This window comes from Talaromyces marneffei, chromosome 1 (assembly GCF_009556855.1).
Source record: "Talaromyces marneffei chromosome 1, complete sequence".
NCBI classification, from domain to species: domain Eukaryota; kingdom Fungi; phylum Ascomycota; class Eurotiomycetes; order Eurotiales; family Trichocomaceae; genus Talaromyces; species Talaromyces marneffei.
In genome coordinates this window covers 674,919-690,673 of record NC_072348.1, presented here as the reverse complement: position 1 = coordinate 690,673, position 15,755 = coordinate 674,919, and the positions used below count along the sequence as shown (strand labels likewise).

Genomic DNA, 15,755 nt, shown 5'->3' with positions numbered 1-15,755 from the left:
ACGGCCCCATTTCTCAAGATACATTGAATGCACGATTCAATGGAAATGGATTGGGCCTACTTTCGCCGACGTGTAGAAGCACCAGCAGCCTTAGCGGCACCAGTAGACTTGGCCTTGTCTGCCTTGTCTGCCTTGACCTCCTTGACCTCCTTGGTCTCCTTGACAGTGTTCGAGACCACTTCTTCCTCAACCTCCTCGTCTGATTCACCTCCCTGGCCGAATTCGTTGACACGCTTGTAGTCAACCTTGTACTTCCAAGCCTGGTAGACCCAAACAAAGAATATGACATCATCTCTGAGAGTTCCAAGGCGATAGAGCCATGGCATCTTGACCGTAAAGGCAAACAGATCATCGATGAAAGTGTTGAGGAACTTGTACATCAATGCTCTTCCAGGCATATGGGCAACAGACTGGGCAAGTTAGTATTTAGTTAATTGAAAGCGAACTCGGTTAGACTAACCTTGAGACGATAGTTGATGTATAAGCTTGGAACCATCATGAGGAAACCATATGCGTAGACACTGCCTACGAGAGTCTGGATGATGAAAGAGTACCAAGATTTATGGGTTTCGTACATCAAGCTGTAGACAGCATATGCACCCAACAATGGCAAGGCCACGATGTAAAGATATTTGAAGGCAATTTCGTCGTATTCTTGAGTCTTCTTTTCGGTTTCGCTGAGTTTATGCTTGTCTTCAAAAGAAACAACATAGGGTAGGAAAGACCAGAACGAGTTCTGTGGAGGAGGGCGGAGGCGAACATCCACTGTCTTTGTAACTTTCCAAGCTTCAAGAGCGATTCCAAATCCTTGACTTGCGAGGACCATCCAGGATGTGTTCTCATTGTTATCGATGAGGTAAAGGAAAATGACCAGTTGCATAAAGATGTTAGCTATGATAGTACGAACCGAGGTACCGATATTGTCTTTCTTCTTGCGCCAATGAGCCTATAATGATGTTAGATACCATAGGCCTAGCACCGACAGATGAGAAACTTACGATATCGTTCTTGAAAGCAAGAGTCTCAAAGATCATGTGCAACACACTAACAATGGCGGTGGTACCGAGAAGATAGATGTTGGTGTTCAGAAGAACCTCCTTGATCATCTCGAACTCAGTTCCATCACCGCCGCCAGGAACAGGTTGTCCATTAGCTGCGTTGCGAGAGTTTTGCTTTGCGCCTTCATCCATGCTGGCCAAGATGTTAAACTTCCAGTTGCTCAAATTGTTCAACACGATACGAAGAGGCAGAGTCTCGACAGTAGAATTGAGCTCGGTCATGTGCGATCTGAGTTGCCAAAAGGTGTTAAGATACAAGACAGGGTAGTACCATGTATTCTGGCCTGTGATATCACGCGCACCGGTGCTTTCCAAATGCACATACTGTCGGACTGCAGGATGCATTTGCTGGTAGTTTGCCACGCCAAAGTCGGGGATGACAGACACGGTGAAGTTGGGGTGATAATAAGAGGAAATCGAGTACTTTGGTGTAGTATCCCCCTCCTGATCCGCGGTCTCCTCGGAGCTTGCCAGAAGATTCTTGCGCTTGGCAACTTTCTTTTTGGGCAGGTACTGGTTCAATGGGCGAAGGAAGTGAACGGCACTCTCAGGACTGTAGTCCTTGGCAGCTGGATCGAGCTGATGACCACTCAAAGCAACGTAGAAGTGGGCCCAGAGGGTTCCATTCTGCTGCACCTCCTTGGGCACCTTGAAGGTAGTATCAATCTCACGACTCTCACTCCAATTAGCCATGTTGAATGCCTTTTCTTCCATCACGAGGGAATCCTGCGGAACGGCCGACAATGGGGGCATACGGATCGATGGGGATACGTAGATGCTGATATCCAAGGAACTGTTAGGCGGCCACATCGGCGCAATACCGCTCGGGATAGCGTTGTAGTTTTCGATTTCATTGCGGGCAGGGCGATCGATATAAGCAGGGATCTGACCTGTTGGACCGGTCTTTACACCACCTTGAGCTTGATTCTTGTTTCCAAAAAACTGGCCCATAGCAAGTTGGACGAGGACAAAGATGGCGATACCCTGGATGATGGTCCGGAAGTTGAACTGCTAGATGTCAGCCGATCTGTCCTGTTCGGACGCTGTTAGTAGGAATCAATTGGTATACTCACGCCACCCTCCTCCTGCTGCTGCTGCTGCTGCCTCGGTTCCGGCATCTTTGCTACTGTGTATGCTGATGGACAGATAACAGAGAAAAAAGAGGATGATGGGAAAGGAAGAGAGATTGCGGGCATGTCGCCATCCGCCAAGTCAAGTAACAACCGGCAAGAGCAAGCTTGGGTCCTCGCATGCTCTGGCGGGAGACTGTCCGATTGGCTGAGCGGGCGGTTTCCGACACCTTAAGCAGACTGAGCTCAACTATGTGCCTGCATTCCGTGCACCTTGATACCTCCTACCTGGACGATATCCAATGAAGTGTAATTAGTAGGTTGAAGAGCTGATAAAAAAAGGCAATGGGTTTGCTGGACAAGCCCCATTGTCCCTCATGAGTCATGACCGAGAAAATCAACATCCCTCAGCTGCGTTTTCCGCCACACAGTGACCGTCGAGTATGGCTGATATCCTCGGGCGATAATCCTATCGGGCTAAATGTAGCTCGTCAGATCCTTGCTCATGGCGACTGTGTGGTGAGCGGGGTGGTGCCCTCGAATATCACTCGAGATGAGAACCGTCGGACTTATTTTGAGGATTTTCTCGCGGAAGTCGAGAGGAATGAGGAACATGGATGGAAAGACAGGTTTCGCGCATTTGTCTTGGATATCAGGTAAGAATTCATATTCTGCTTCTCATGGACGGCTCGCTGATACAGGACAGGAAAATGGGCGAATGTCAAGCCGCAGTAGCCGAAGCCGTGAATCTCTTCGGCAGACTAGACATTGTCCTCTGCTGCACAAGTCAAACAGTCGTCGGCTCAGTCGAAGAATTGGCCGCTTCACCGCGGACATTGAGTCTTGTCCGTGACCAATTCGAGACTAATTACTTCGGGCCTGTGAATATAATCAAGTCTGCTCTTCCGCAGATGCGTTCGCAGAGAGCAGGACATTTTCTCGTGCTGACCGGGATCAGTAAGCTACAATCTGCATAATGAGAAATGGCGTATAGATACTGACGTGACAAGCGGCTCACCTTGGAACCCCTGGTTTAGGTGTATACTGCGCGTCTGAATGGGCCCTAGAAGGATTTTGCGATGTATGACCGACGCTCCTCTCGAATCTTACTTATATAGCAACGACTAATAGTCAAAACAGAGCATCGCATACGAAGTAGCCCCCTTCAACATCAAAGTCTCCATTCTCCAATGCAGCATGGAAATCTGCATTCTTACAAACCTAATCAGCAGCGCCCCGCCCATTCTCCCCGCATACTCTGCATCAGAGAACAACGCGCCTCTTTTCCGAAATATACTGGATGGTCTCGTTTCGAGGTTACCACAAGCAGCAGGAAATCTCAACAACAACAACAACAACAACAACAACAACAACAACAACAGCAGCAGCAGCAGCAACAGCGAAATAGCAACACCTAAATCCAACAACTCCGAGAATACACAGAAAACAGGACCGTTTTCGTCACCACACGATGTAGTAACCATGTACGCCCCCTTCAGCTCCGCTCATCTCGAAGCTCTGACACTAGAGACGGTGCACGCAATAACAGCAATAGGCGGACATGAGAATCCGCCTTCTCGACACATTATCGGGCAGGAAGGGGTGGCTGCGGTCAAAGAGAAATTAAAGACTGTCAGTGAAGAGCTAGAAGATTTTGTGCAGTCGAGTTACTCGGTTAATATTCATGAAAGTACAACAGAAGAGGAGTTTAATGGGGATATCATGTAGCATTTTAAAAGCCTGATCTATCGATAGTTTTATTCGCACGATAGTAATAAAAATGGAGATAAGTGGTATCAAAGTGAACTCCGTCCCGCATCCAAAAACGCCTCTGGAAAATAAATCAATCCCAAAATGATTTCTAAGCTTCATTATCATGCGAGTGTTTCACTAGCAGATACTCACTCCCGCCGATACTTGACATACCAAGCCTGCCTCACCTCCCATAAACTGCCCATATCCTGATTCTTCCTGTAACAGCGGATCTCTTTCCAGGCATTACCATTCGGTGGGTTCTTGACGCGGCCGTCAGTCTCTAGGATTTTCTTCATAAGGGCATTAGGTCCTGCGATGTTGTGAATCTCTATTTCTAGAGGTGTAGCGGTGGTAGCACTGCATTGTGCTGGTTCTGATTCATCAGCCTTGCAGGATGTCGCGGTCTCAGGAGCATCGGTTTCCCAGGGGGTTATAGGCTGCTGTGATGAGTCGGCATTTTTGTGTTCCTCTTCACGCGCCGACTCTGGAACCGGCTCTGGATCGGCGCCTTTCTCCGTAATGTTGGAAGGGTTCACGTCGGCTTCTCTAGGAGCTTTCGTGGCTTCGGCTTCTGTGACTCGATTGACTTCAACAGCAGCTACCTGAGCTGCATCGTGAGGGAATTTACGTTTTGCAGGACATCCCCTCTTTCGACGAGTTCCAGCTCTTGTGACCAGGCTTCGTGGTGCCTCTGGCTGTTGCGGGGTTGTATCTGCTTCATGAGGCACAATTCCATCTTTCTCTGCATCGCCTTTGAGCTCTGGGTTGGATTGCGTAGCATAGTTTAGAACCCCCGCAAGATAGTATTGTGGACTAGATTCGTCCCGTGGTGGCTGACCCTGGATTGGTGATGTTGCATGTTCGCCAGGTTGGGAAGCTGAAACCGGGTCGATATCCATTTGCGTGTCGTCCTTGACCTCACCCTTGGTCTCTCCAGCTTCAGTCTTCCCCTTTTCAACTGTCCCCTTTTCGATTCTATCAACATCCATTTTCTCATCCTCAGACTTGATGTCTTCAACTTTCCCCTTTTCGACCTTTTCGTCTTCGGTCTTAGACTCACCGACAGCGCACAAAAATACCCTCTGCCCAGTCGGCATCAAAAAGCTAAGTTTTGCACCTTCAATAGCCGTGATCTACCGCCAGTCAGACCCTGCCCATGGACAAACTGCACACATAACTCACCTTGACCTCCTTCTCAACAACGATCGGCGCCTTCTTCCCCCCGAACACACGACAATACTTCCAAACGTCTCCCACCCGCACAACATCATGCGCAATCAACGTCTCCAGCTTGACTTTAGAACTCTCACCCGCAATCAACCCATAACTGATTTTCTGTTTCTGGCCCCAAAACTGCTCGAATTCCCGCTCCTTGAAATCATCGAATTTGCCCTGCGCTCGTTCCTGGACGGCCTGTTTGGCTTGTCGTTGCCAATCAGGTCTGTACCGGCCGGCCTCGAGATCGGACTGGAAATTGCGCAGGGCAGCGCGCCAGTTGTTGTCGTATCGCAGAAAGCTTTCGGGTAAGGGTGGAATCTTTGCTTCTGGATTATTGGGGTCTGGGTCGGGGTTTGGATGGATGTGTGCCGGAAGCAAAGAGATGAGCTCTCGTTTCTCGTCTTCCTCTAGACATTCCCATGCCTTGGGGTTTGAAAATAGTCGCTGTAAATAATAGCATATTAGCCGCGCGAGCGCAACTTGACTGGTGGAAGGAGAAATACCACAAGATCTGCATGAACCAGAGCTGATTTCGTGCTCGTCATGAGATAGTCTTCCCCCCAGGGGCCTCTTTTCCTCGCCGCATTCTGCTTCGGCGCTGATGACATAGCTCTTGTTTCGAGATGGCCGGCATTACTGAGTGGATTCGCCGAAGCTTGTAACTGCTTGTTGCGACTTCTATAGCAGAGAAACCTCTTGTTAATATATAATAACCAACAAGTAGCACATTACGAGTAACAATCTAAAAGGCTTCCGAACCCCAGATGCAAGTCAATAAGGAAATTGGCAGAGAACACACCTGGTGGTGCTCCGGGTTGTCGGCGGACCAGCGCTCTTGATGTCCGCCTCTTTCACCGCCTTATGTTTAAGTGGCATTTTGGCAGGAGCTCCCGTCTGCTAATGGACCTTGGATATGAGCAATCTGTTCAATTCACTGCTTATTTATTTTCAACCAAACGGTCTCTTCAGAGAACAAGAATTGAGAAGAAATATTCAAGAAATATTGCATTAAAATGGTCAGATCAACTCAGATTGCCAGGCTGGATGGTGCGTGCAATTGCCTCTACGAGCGAGGAGTGGAGTGAACGAGGAAGAAGAGAAACTGACTCGAAGCAGGCCTCATGTTGGCAGCTTCTGTGGATGATGAGCAGGTGAGTTCGCTTACGGAGGTTTCCATTGTGCTATTGAGTACAAATAAAGCTTTTGTTTGCGCTATTACTAACATGACTACCCTTTCATAGGCCGAAAATGAGTTGGCGCAAGTCAAGTCTCAATCAAAGATGATCTTCAGGCGCCTCAGTCGCAACGCTGCACCGGAAGCCAGTATTGAGTCTGGACAATATACACTCCAGTCAGTCTCACCAAGTGCCTTGCTTAACTCCCCCCTTGCACGTCAACTAACAATCACCTGTACAGCTACATCATCAAAGATGACGTTTGCTTCCTCTGTATCTGCGACAAATCATATCCCCGCAAACTCGCGTTTACATATCTCGCTGATATAGCCACCGAATTCACAACCACGTACTCTTCACAGCAATACAATTCCCCCAATCTGCGACCATACGCCTTTGTCGAGTTTGATACCTTCATCCAGCGAACCAAGGGAACATACCAGAATAGTCGCGCAGCTGCAAATCTTGATAAACTCAACGACGAGCTTCGTGATGTAACCAAGGTCATGACGAAGAATATTGAAGATTTGTTGTATCGAGGTGATAGTCTTGAGCGCATGGGTGAAATGTCGGGGAGGTTAAGAGAGGATAGTATGAAATATCGCAAAGCCGCTGTGTATATTAATTGGCAGCTTTTGGCGAAGCAGGTATGTCGAACTGTCGGACACTGTGAAGCAATGCGACGTGAACGATGCTGACATGTTCTAGTATGGCCCGTTTGCCGGAGTCGGATTCATCATGCTCATTTTCATCTGGTGGCGATTCTTTTGACGATACCCCCTGCTATAACCACGCTTTGATAACGCAATCCCTTTCGTGTGGATATATGACTCTGATGATTTCTATACATAGCGATCCGGTGGCCGAATGCGTTTGTCCTCGCGATATCGTAACACCAGTTCTTCTGTATTAATAGTAATAAATGGACCTGCTTTCGCTCAAATCTCATCCTCTTCCTCGTCAAAGTCATCCTCCTCTCCCATATCATACAAAATGCGCCCCCCTTCACCCGGACCATCGCCGCTCTGAGCGTCAAAATACGGTAAAACAACACCCTCCCGATCCCGACGCTGGCGTTCCGTAAGCTTTAACTCAAAAGTCGATCCCGGCTCATCCTGCTCGGCTGAATCCATATCATCCTCCGGTCGTCGATACAAAGGATGATCCTCAAGTAATGTGATGACTTCTTTGACTTCCTGCGCTGAATAACGACTCGCAGGCGGTAAGAAGTACCACTCCACAACCCCACGACCACTTTTCCGTCGATGCTCCATTTCGATCACGAGACCTTCGACGTGTTCCTGGCCCTTTGAATGGTCTGTTTTGCCGACGAGGATTCCTTCTTGTTGTTCTTCAAGGCCGAAGACAGGTGCTGCAAGACTTCGGTCATGGGCTGCTTTTTGGGCGAGGATGTGCGATAGGGAGTGGAGCGTTATTATTGTTGTGGATAGGTAGCTTAGCATTGACAGATCTGACGGCGCATAGCTTTGCTGAGGTTTGGTGGGCACAACGTCGCGGTGATATGTTACTACCAATGAAGTCTGGATCGGTACTGAGCCGGGCGCAACGTTGACCGGTGCGATGAGTGAACCAAGATAGGATGGAAGATGAATACCGGGTTTGCTGAGAAGGGGATTAATAGCGTCGATAATAATCAGCCGCCCTGTCTGGTCAGCTTTCCTTGCACCAGTCCCTGATGTTAAGAATGTAGCTCACGTTTATGTGAAGAATTAGAATACCCCGCCGTAACCTCTTTGGCTACATCAACGGGCTTCTTGCGCGTCGCAAGGATGAAGGAGTCGACGCCATTGGGTCTTTTCAGCGTCTCGAAGGAGACGAATGTAACATGGACTTTTGATATCTACACACAACCAACCAGAAGTTAGCATGGCTCCAATTGACTAGTGTCTGTAAAGTAGCAACCTGCGCTCGTCGAATATACTCATTCAACAACGGCTGTGCGGGCTGTTCCAACGAGTCCAAGACCAACGTCAGCGGAGACGCAGTGTCGCGCAGACTAAGCAATTTCGATATCAACAATAGATTATGTGTGCGCCTGTGCGAGAGATTAGTAGCCGACGACATGGTGACTGTGTCTTCTGTTATGGTGGTGACTATCAAGAAATTTTTGATGCTAAATGGTGGGGGAGTTATCGATAGCTCCCGCGCTTGTCTGCTTTGGGTCGCAGGCGCTTGAAAGCCCTGAAGCTTCCTTCCATAATATATGGTATGGTACGGGGACGCTAGAATTCAAGGGTGGATCGCGTGGGGCAGCCATCAATGATTATATTTAATATATTATCTACGGAGTGCATCTTTTTGATCAGATGGAACACTTGTTTACAAAATATTCGCCAGAATCAGTTCGGACAAGTTCAGGCTCTATACTACGCAGGACGTACTACTTCTATGTAGCACGTAGTCTTCTCGGTTTGACCGGAGCTGTACGACATATATTATATAGCCCTAATCCTATTAGTAAAGGATCATCTCCAACGAGACGGATCGCCTTCGAAACCAGGGGCATTCAGAGGGCTACGTAGCATGGACTACAGTACGGATTCGGCGAGTTCATCCCTTGCATGCGCAGTCAGCCACCGCTGTCAACCCCAGCCATTGGCCTATAGCATGTATTCTGTTTGATGTATACCTTCGATTTAAGCGTGACAGCTAGCACATTACTTCCGCAAGCGGACATGTGTATCGCCATACATGCCCTGGATGTTATTTATGCAGGTACCGTACATATGTACTATATAGGTACCGATGGCCAGGGATGGAGCTTTGAGGAAACAACATGAAGGAAGGATGATACACACAATCTCAAAACTACCTGACCTGGTATCGTCACATGGCCCTGGTAGATCCAACACTCGTCTATTGACCTAGGCGTCGCATCAATAACAAAATGCCAATGTACAAGCCCCTCCTCACAGCCGCAACACACCTTACCCGGCGAGCCGCAAAACGGCGCATGTCCATCATCTCATCCATACTACTAATCTCGTTACTATTCCCCATAACCCTCTATTTACTGCTCGGCAACATCCTTGTCAACGACCCTCGTTTGGTGCCCCATGCAATCCGAAACGCACAGAATGTGTTATTCATAACGGCGCATCCGGATGATGGCGCCTTGTTCTTCGGACCGAGTATATTACAGAGCCTAGGAAGGAAGAATGTTAATCGATATTTGCTCGTTTTATCGTCTGGTGGTACGGCCCGCCCCCCTTTGATCCAAGAAGCGTTTCACATCTAACAATCCATGTATTGACATAGTAAAACACCCCGAAACGCACAAACTCGAAACGAAAAGCTTCTGCCTCGAATACTCCATCCCCGACAAAAGATGCCTCATCCTGCAAAACAAGGATCTCCAATTCTCCAAGAAATGGGACGAGTCCATAATTCAACGCATCCTCGAACGGCACATCAGAAAATGGGAAATCGATCTAATCATCACCTTCGACGCAGACGGGTTTGGCGACGAGAATCATCGCGCCTTGAGTAATGCCGTGCAGCGATATAGTACCCTGCACGACCACCACAACCCAACCGCGTACGCGTTACAGACCAAATCCGCGCTGAGGCGGTATTTGTCCGTGCTAGATTTGGCGACGACTTCGCTACCGTTTGGGATCAGGATTTTGGAGGCGTTGGTTTTTGCAGTGCCGGAGGCGTATCGGACCCCCTTGGATGGGAAGCGGGTTGGTGTCCAGCCGCCGCCGAAGAATGGGGATGCTTATGGGGATAAGGCGTTGATAGTTGCTGATTGGAGTGGGCATGGTAAAGCTCAGGCTGCTCTGAAAAAACATACGTCGGCGTATTCGTGGGATAGGGCGCTGTATTCGAGTCTGAGTCGCTATATGTGGTTTAATGATTTAAGGAGGATGTAATCGACCCGAGACGATATTTCTTGCATGCAGTCTCGACTATAAATGAACTAACGCAACTGTATCTATGCTATATGCACAAGGGTATAATATACATGCAAGAATGAATGCTCAATTACGACGTAAATGCCACAACTCCCAAACCTCAATAATAAAAGACATGTAACGAATTCCCACCGTTTGTTATTACTCCTCGCCTTTGTCGGCTATGCATGTGTTTTCGATCTCGTTTTTGGTATTTTATGACTTGGGCCAGTCTCGACACATGCCGAAGAAGGTTCGGCATATTTTGCCGAATTCGAGGCGCAGGTCGAACCCTTTCCATGAGCCCTGCGCAAGATGTTGGAGGCGTGCGTCGTGATGGGTAACTGGTTTTGAGCCCATGTTGCCGTATATACCGCGTCCAGGGCTGTGATTGCGTTAGAAACCGTTAAAAATAGTGAATGATTGCGGGACGCCAAGCATACCTAAATCCAGTAATAGGCAGAATCATAATATCGTCCGCCAACTTGCTCTTGCCATTGTCGTGGAGACCGGTCAGCGCATTCCATCGCAGTCCAATGCGGTCTTCGAGCCAACTGCGCATCGAGACTGTAATAGCATCAGGGCCCGTGAAAAGCAACGGCTCCAGATAATCTAGCTCTTCGTATGCTTCCGGGCTCGTCAGGTTACCATCGTGGTGGCTGGCAACTTCGTCTAATATGCCGTATATTTTCTGAATGAACCATGTCAAGGCTGGATGGCCAGGGGCTGACGCTAGCGCCCATTGCGTCAGCTGAACGGGATTGGTGTAGCCCATGCGCCAGTAGGTATCGGTATCCGGAGGACAGTCGGCTTCGATACCGAAAATCGCCCTGACCGGTTTGGTAGAGTTGTATACTATGCCCGTCTCATTGTCGCGCCATGGTGCCAAGTCGGTCTGTTCAATCCAGGTCGCCGGCGACCGTAGTGGACGAGTATCGACGTCTCCATACTATTCATATATTAGTATGCGGCAGAACATCGATAGCCAAGAAAACTTACAACACCGCCAATGTACTTGCAGACCATAATTCGGAAAATATCCGATTTCTCAACCATTCGCGGCAGCGCACTGAAATGGTCGATGAAATCAGGTTCGTATTCTTCCAAAAACTCTATAATGCCCTCATCATTCCATAAAAAGTACGCCATAGGCGTTTCCATCACAGTCTCCATCCATCGCTCGACACTGTCGCGGATCAGGTCCGGCCATGTGTCGACATGGGTGTTTTTCCACGTCTGGTGTGCAACCAGGGGTATCTCGGTGTTTTCTATTAGGTGGGTAGTGTTGCTAATGTTGGTCAATTGGGAAACAAGGCGCGCTGCTTCTATCATAGTGGTCGGTCTGGGGGATGACGCCGAGAGCCATTCGGGTGGGATATAGAATGCTGTTGTAGCGACATGTCAGCTAGTGTCAACTGCCTGTGGATGTCAAACGTACCTCCACCCCGGACGGTCGAACTGTTTATATGCTTCCATATTAAAGGAGTATCGCTAGAAAACTCGGATTGTGCTTCGGAGTATTGTTTTGGTGTAAAGAACTGCTCCCCTCGGTGGGACACGATTGAGAATGTAACCATACAAAAGACGATCGAGGCAATGGCAAGACGCTGCCAGCGACGTCTGAACACACCACAAACCCCCATTGCGCTTTCAATTATGTTCCTCTGCTCAAGCGTCCAACCAAGAAGATCGGATTAGAGGCACCGCAGGCCTTAGGGGTAAAACAACGGACAAGGACGCTGTGGTGAGTATAGCTGAATTAATTTTGAGGTTCAATTGACGAATGTCAGGTGTATCACGTGCGGCAGTGTCGAAGGGGCACTCCGTCGAAACGAGAACAAAAGAAAACCCTCTAGCAAAAAATCATGTTGTAGAAGCAGAAGTTAAATGAATGAATCAATGAATGAATGAATAAATGAATGCAATTGAGTTGGGGGAGGATCGAGGAGGCGGGCAGTGAAGTGGGCGGCCAAGCCGAACCAAGAATAAAATGGAGTCGTTGATAACAGTGTTGACTAGCACGGGCGAAGCCATACGTAAGCACCCAAGCCCTGGTTCCCCTGGTTTGATCCTGAAAAGTTTCAGGCGCGCCAAGGCTATACTGCGAGGAGCAAGTGGGCAGATCGGCGCCATATGATTGGCCACAGTGCAAAGGAGCCTCTCTTAGTCAGGACGCGCCAGTCCTCAAAGGGATATATAGTGGGGCGTTAAAGGGTTGCATACGTACTCTAGCGTGTCTAGCTTTTCGTGATACGAGCAGCACGGCCACCGAGTCAGATTCCAAGGGGCAGTGAGACTGGGAGCATGTCAAGTTGCCTATTTTAGATACCTGAGTGTCACCCAGATGCAATCACCGCAATGGATGCCCTCCCGGAATCATGCCATATCAGGTTGGGTGAACTCGTGGCAATTGTCCTGTTCGCACATGATGTCATGCAGTCTCCGAGAATTTCCAGACTACGAGTCTACTAAGTATGTATACGGAGTGTTGTAGATTATTTGTGCTGCCTGCAGGATCATGATGGTGGTTTGAGCAATCAATTTCTGCCGGGCTGTGCCACTGGCTGTGGGGGTTGATAGTACTACAGAGTACAAAAGGGTTAGTTAGTTTATTGCCCCATGCCAAGATAGATTGGCTACGGAGGTCTTCCGGGCAGCCGTAGTGAATCACTGAATGGTGCCAACTGCCAATTGCGTCTTTGGTCTGGGTGGCCCAACGGACAATTTCACGCCAAACCAAACCAAGTCGACTTAGGTAGCAGTCTAGATACGTACTGGGTTTTTTGACTGGAGTTTACAGCCAAGCGATAACCTACCACCACCAACGGGAATGATTACAACAGATTGAAACAAGGGAAGATCTGACTTGCTGGCACCGCCTGCCTTCTTAGCAACAACAACCCCTCCCTATCAAGGAGTCAGCCGCGGTGTGGTGGCCTTTGGTCACTTCAAACCAACCAGATCAACATGACCGAGCCACCTACAAAACGCGCCCGTCGCATCGACAGCTCGGCGATGTGGGATGCAAACGACAAACGGTCGCTGCTCTCTCACACACCCGAAGCAGACGCTGATCAACCCCGTCAATCGCGCCATGGAAGCTCAAGACCAGATGATTCTCGCACAAGCACAAAGGATGACCGCCGCTATCGGTCTCGCTCCCGTGATCGATACACACGGAAAAGAGATAGGAGTTGGTCTCACGACAGCCATGAGCGGACGCGCGATAGAGCTCGGGATCGGGATCGCGATGGTGGGAAACGTGAGTCTTACAGGGATGGACGGGACGCGAGAGACCGTGATCGGAGCACGAGTAGGGATCGATACAGTAGTAGACATGGTATGTACCGTGCGAGTCAATAATCTGCATTGACGAAGTCAATGCTAATGATACATTCTACAGGCCCTGCGAAATCCGGAAGACCTGATCGATCCAGATCACCGCGCAACGGTACACGTTCTCGAGACTATCCAGCTCGCGACTCAAAACCAGATTACAGAGATGGCAAACGAGACGGCAGGGCACGGCCCGACCAGCGCCACACAAACGGTGCATCAAAACGAGACACCCACGAGGAAGACATCGAAGACGCCGACATGATGAGCGACATTGAAGATACAGACGACATTGAAGCCATGATGCGGAAAGCAGTTGGCTTCACCAGGTTCAGAAGCACAAAGAACACCAAAGTTCCGGGAAACGATATTTACGGTGTACGGAAAGAGAAGAAGACCGAATACCGACAGTACATGAACCGTGTTGGTGGATTCAACAGACCTCTCAGTCCTGGCAGGTGATCTCAACCTGCTTGCAAAACGCACTTTTTCCTGCTCAAATTTCAGCAATTGTAGCATAATTTACAAGATCCTTTCAGTGTGGCATATTTCGGAGTTGTAGGGATTTTTTTCTTGTTCTCTTTCTATCCAATCTATATTACTATTTAGATGCACGAACGTTGGCTTGTTTCCGTTCAGGCAGGAATGCTAAAATTTTCCATCTTCTATACCTGTAGAATATCTCTCTCAAAGTTGTTTCATGAATTGATCATTAGAGACCCAAGAACTATCCGAAAGTTGTAGGTATGTTCGTATCTTGAAGAGCTTGCCCCATCTCCTGTGACGTACACAAATCCCCTCACTCTGTCTAACTAACGAGTTTGCGCCAAGTTATTTCTAATCTACAATCCTTCCCCGACAACCATCAGAGTGGCCTTTTCAATCAGACGGTCATTAGTTTCACTTTCTCGAAGCGCAATGGCTTCCGAAAAGGAACGTAATATCATTATTATAGGTACGTCGCTCTGTTATGATACACAATCTGCCTACCCCGCATAGATCTACTGTCACGTCTTCCATTCGCGCAACGAGACTGACCGACATTTCTGCTCCACAGGAGGCGGCATCATCGGTTCCTGCTCAGCATACTATCTCACAAGACATCCGTCCTATGATCCATCAATACACAAAATCACTCTCCTCGAAGCATCCGAAATCGCTGGCGGCGCATCTGGGAAAGCCGGCGGCCTACTCGCTTTATGGGCTTACCCAAGCTGTATCGTACCCTTGAGCTACAAATTACATGCCGAACTCGCCAAGGAGCATAATGGGAAGGATAATTGGGGATACCGAGAAGTTAACTGTGGTCAACTAATTGTCAAAGGTCGGGTTGTGGATAAGCAGGAAGATGCTGGCTCGGTGTCTTTGCAGAAGCGCGATGCGACTGCGATGGGTAAATTGAGAGCTGCCGGTATACCAGCAGATTTGGATTGGTTACACTCTGATGGCATTCGCGGTTACGAAAGTATGAGCGGACCAGGGGAGACGGCACAGGTACATCCTTACCAATTTACGACGTCAATTGCCAAACTCGCCGAGGAGAAGGGGATCAAGATTGTTCTGGGCAAAGTCACCAAAATTAACGAGGACGCTGGCGGGGTTCAGTCTGTCACTTATACAGACAAGGCCACTGGTGAATCGCAGACTTTGCCGGCAACGGAGGTAATTCTTTCAGCTGGTCCATGGACGAAACGAGTGTTTCCTTCGGCGCCTATATCTGCCACACGAGCACATAGTGTGGTTATTCGACCAACAAGACCGGTGTCTGCGTATACGCTGTTCACGAACATCGAGTTACCCTCCAAGCACAACCCTAAGAGGTCGACGATCGAGACGCCAGAGATATATGCGCGCCCGGATGCCACGGTCTATGCATGCGGCGATGGAGATCATATCGTTCCACTACCAGACACAACAGCGGATGTCGAAGCCGATCCCAAACGGTGTCAAGAAATCATCGATTCGGTGGGCAGTATCTCGGATGAGCTGAGACTCGGCGAGATCGTGAAGCAACAAGCCTGCTATCTGCCAAACGTTGATGTGCGCGGTGGTGGCGGGCCGTTGATCGGAAATTCGGGGACAAAGGGATTGTATGTTGCGACTGGTCATACGTGTTGGGGGATTCAGAATGCTCCTGGGACTGGCAAGCTTATTAGTGAGTTTGTTTTTGAGGGGAGTGCGAAGAGTGCGAAGATTGCTGCTTTGGATCCGCGGAAATTCATGTAG

At 48.9% G+C, this 15,755-nt stretch overlaps 9 protein-coding genes across 9 annotated transcripts; 5 read left to right on the top strand and 4 right to left on the bottom strand.

Moving 5' to 3' along the window:
* Positions 1 to 56: 56 nt before the first annotated feature.
* EYB26_000259 (uncharacterized protein) lies at positions 57 to 2,176 on the bottom strand (the record flags this gene model as incomplete). Its single annotated transcript, XM_054259576.1, has 4 exons — positions 57 to 410; positions 461 to 946; positions 999 to 2,066; positions 2,132 to 2,176. The coding sequence occupies 4 exons, from the start codon at positions 2,174 to 2,176 to the stop codon at positions 57 to 59; spliced, it is 1,953 nt and encodes a 650-aa protein (XP_054115551.1).
* A 336-nt stretch (positions 2,177 to 2,512) lies between these two features.
* On the top strand, positions 2,513 to 3,856 carry EYB26_000258 (uncharacterized protein; the record flags this gene model as incomplete). Its single annotated transcript, XM_054259575.1, has 4 exons — positions 2,513 to 2,784; positions 2,835 to 3,085; positions 3,139 to 3,209; positions 3,269 to 3,856. 4 exons carry the CDS (start codon positions 2,513 to 2,515, stop codon positions 3,854 to 3,856), a joined length of 1,182 nt encoding a protein of 393 aa, XP_054115550.1.
* A 173-nt stretch (positions 3,857 to 4,029) lies between these two features.
* EYB26_000257 (uncharacterized protein) lies at positions 4,030 to 5,977 on the bottom strand (the record flags this gene model as incomplete). The annotated part of the gene is made up of 4 exons (XM_054259574.1): positions 4,030 to 5,016; positions 5,066 to 5,545; positions 5,605 to 5,779; positions 5,901 to 5,977. The coding sequence occupies 4 exons, from the start codon at positions 5,975 to 5,977 to the stop codon at positions 4,030 to 4,032; spliced, it is 1,719 nt and encodes a 572-aa protein (XP_054115549.1).
* A 137-nt stretch (positions 5,978 to 6,114) lies between these two features.
* EYB26_000256 (uncharacterized protein) lies at positions 6,115 to 7,047 on the top strand (the record flags this gene model as incomplete). The annotated part of the gene is made up of 5 exons (XM_054259573.1): positions 6,115 to 6,148; positions 6,218 to 6,252; positions 6,343 to 6,452; positions 6,518 to 6,923; positions 6,985 to 7,047. The coding sequence occupies 5 exons, from the start codon at positions 6,115 to 6,117 to the stop codon at positions 7,045 to 7,047; spliced, it is 648 nt and encodes a 215-aa protein (XP_054115548.1).
* Positions 7,048 to 7,214: 167 nt separating this feature from the next.
* EYB26_000255 (uncharacterized protein) lies at positions 7,215 to 8,361 on the bottom strand (the record flags this gene model as incomplete). Its single annotated transcript, XM_054259572.1, has 3 exons — positions 7,215 to 7,939; positions 7,993 to 8,137; positions 8,200 to 8,361. 3 exons carry the CDS (start codon positions 8,359 to 8,361, stop codon positions 7,215 to 7,217), a joined length of 1,032 nt encoding a protein of 343 aa, XP_054115547.1.
* An 823-nt stretch (positions 8,362 to 9,184) lies between these two features.
* On the top strand, positions 9,185 to 10,172 carry EYB26_000254 (uncharacterized protein; the record flags this gene model as incomplete). Its single annotated transcript, XM_054259571.1, has 2 exons — positions 9,185 to 9,491; positions 9,556 to 10,172. 2 exons carry the CDS (start codon positions 9,185 to 9,187, stop codon positions 10,170 to 10,172), a joined length of 924 nt encoding a protein of 307 aa, XP_054115546.1.
* Positions 10,173 to 10,409: 237 nt separating this feature from the next.
* Positions 10,410 to 11,836, bottom strand: EYB26_000253 (uncharacterized protein; the record flags this gene model as incomplete). Its single annotated transcript, XM_054259570.1, has 4 exons — positions 10,410 to 10,578; positions 10,637 to 11,142; positions 11,193 to 11,578; positions 11,632 to 11,836. The coding sequence occupies 4 exons, from the start codon at positions 11,834 to 11,836 to the stop codon at positions 10,410 to 10,412; spliced, it is 1,266 nt and encodes a 421-aa protein (XP_054115545.1).
* A 1,324-nt stretch (positions 11,837 to 13,160) lies between these two features.
* On the top strand, positions 13,161 to 13,991 carry EYB26_000252 (uncharacterized protein; the record flags this gene model as incomplete). Its single annotated transcript, XM_054259569.1, has 2 exons — positions 13,161 to 13,533; positions 13,597 to 13,991. 2 exons carry the CDS (start codon positions 13,161 to 13,163, stop codon positions 13,989 to 13,991), a joined length of 768 nt encoding a protein of 255 aa, XP_054115544.1.
* Positions 13,992 to 14,447: 456 nt separating this feature from the next.
* On the top strand, positions 14,448 to 15,755 carry EYB26_000251 (uncharacterized protein; the record flags this gene model as incomplete). Its single annotated transcript, XM_054259568.1, has 2 exons — positions 14,448 to 14,484; positions 14,587 to 15,755. The coding sequence occupies 2 exons, from the start codon at positions 14,448 to 14,450 to the stop codon at positions 15,753 to 15,755; spliced, it is 1,206 nt and encodes a 401-aa protein (XP_054115543.1).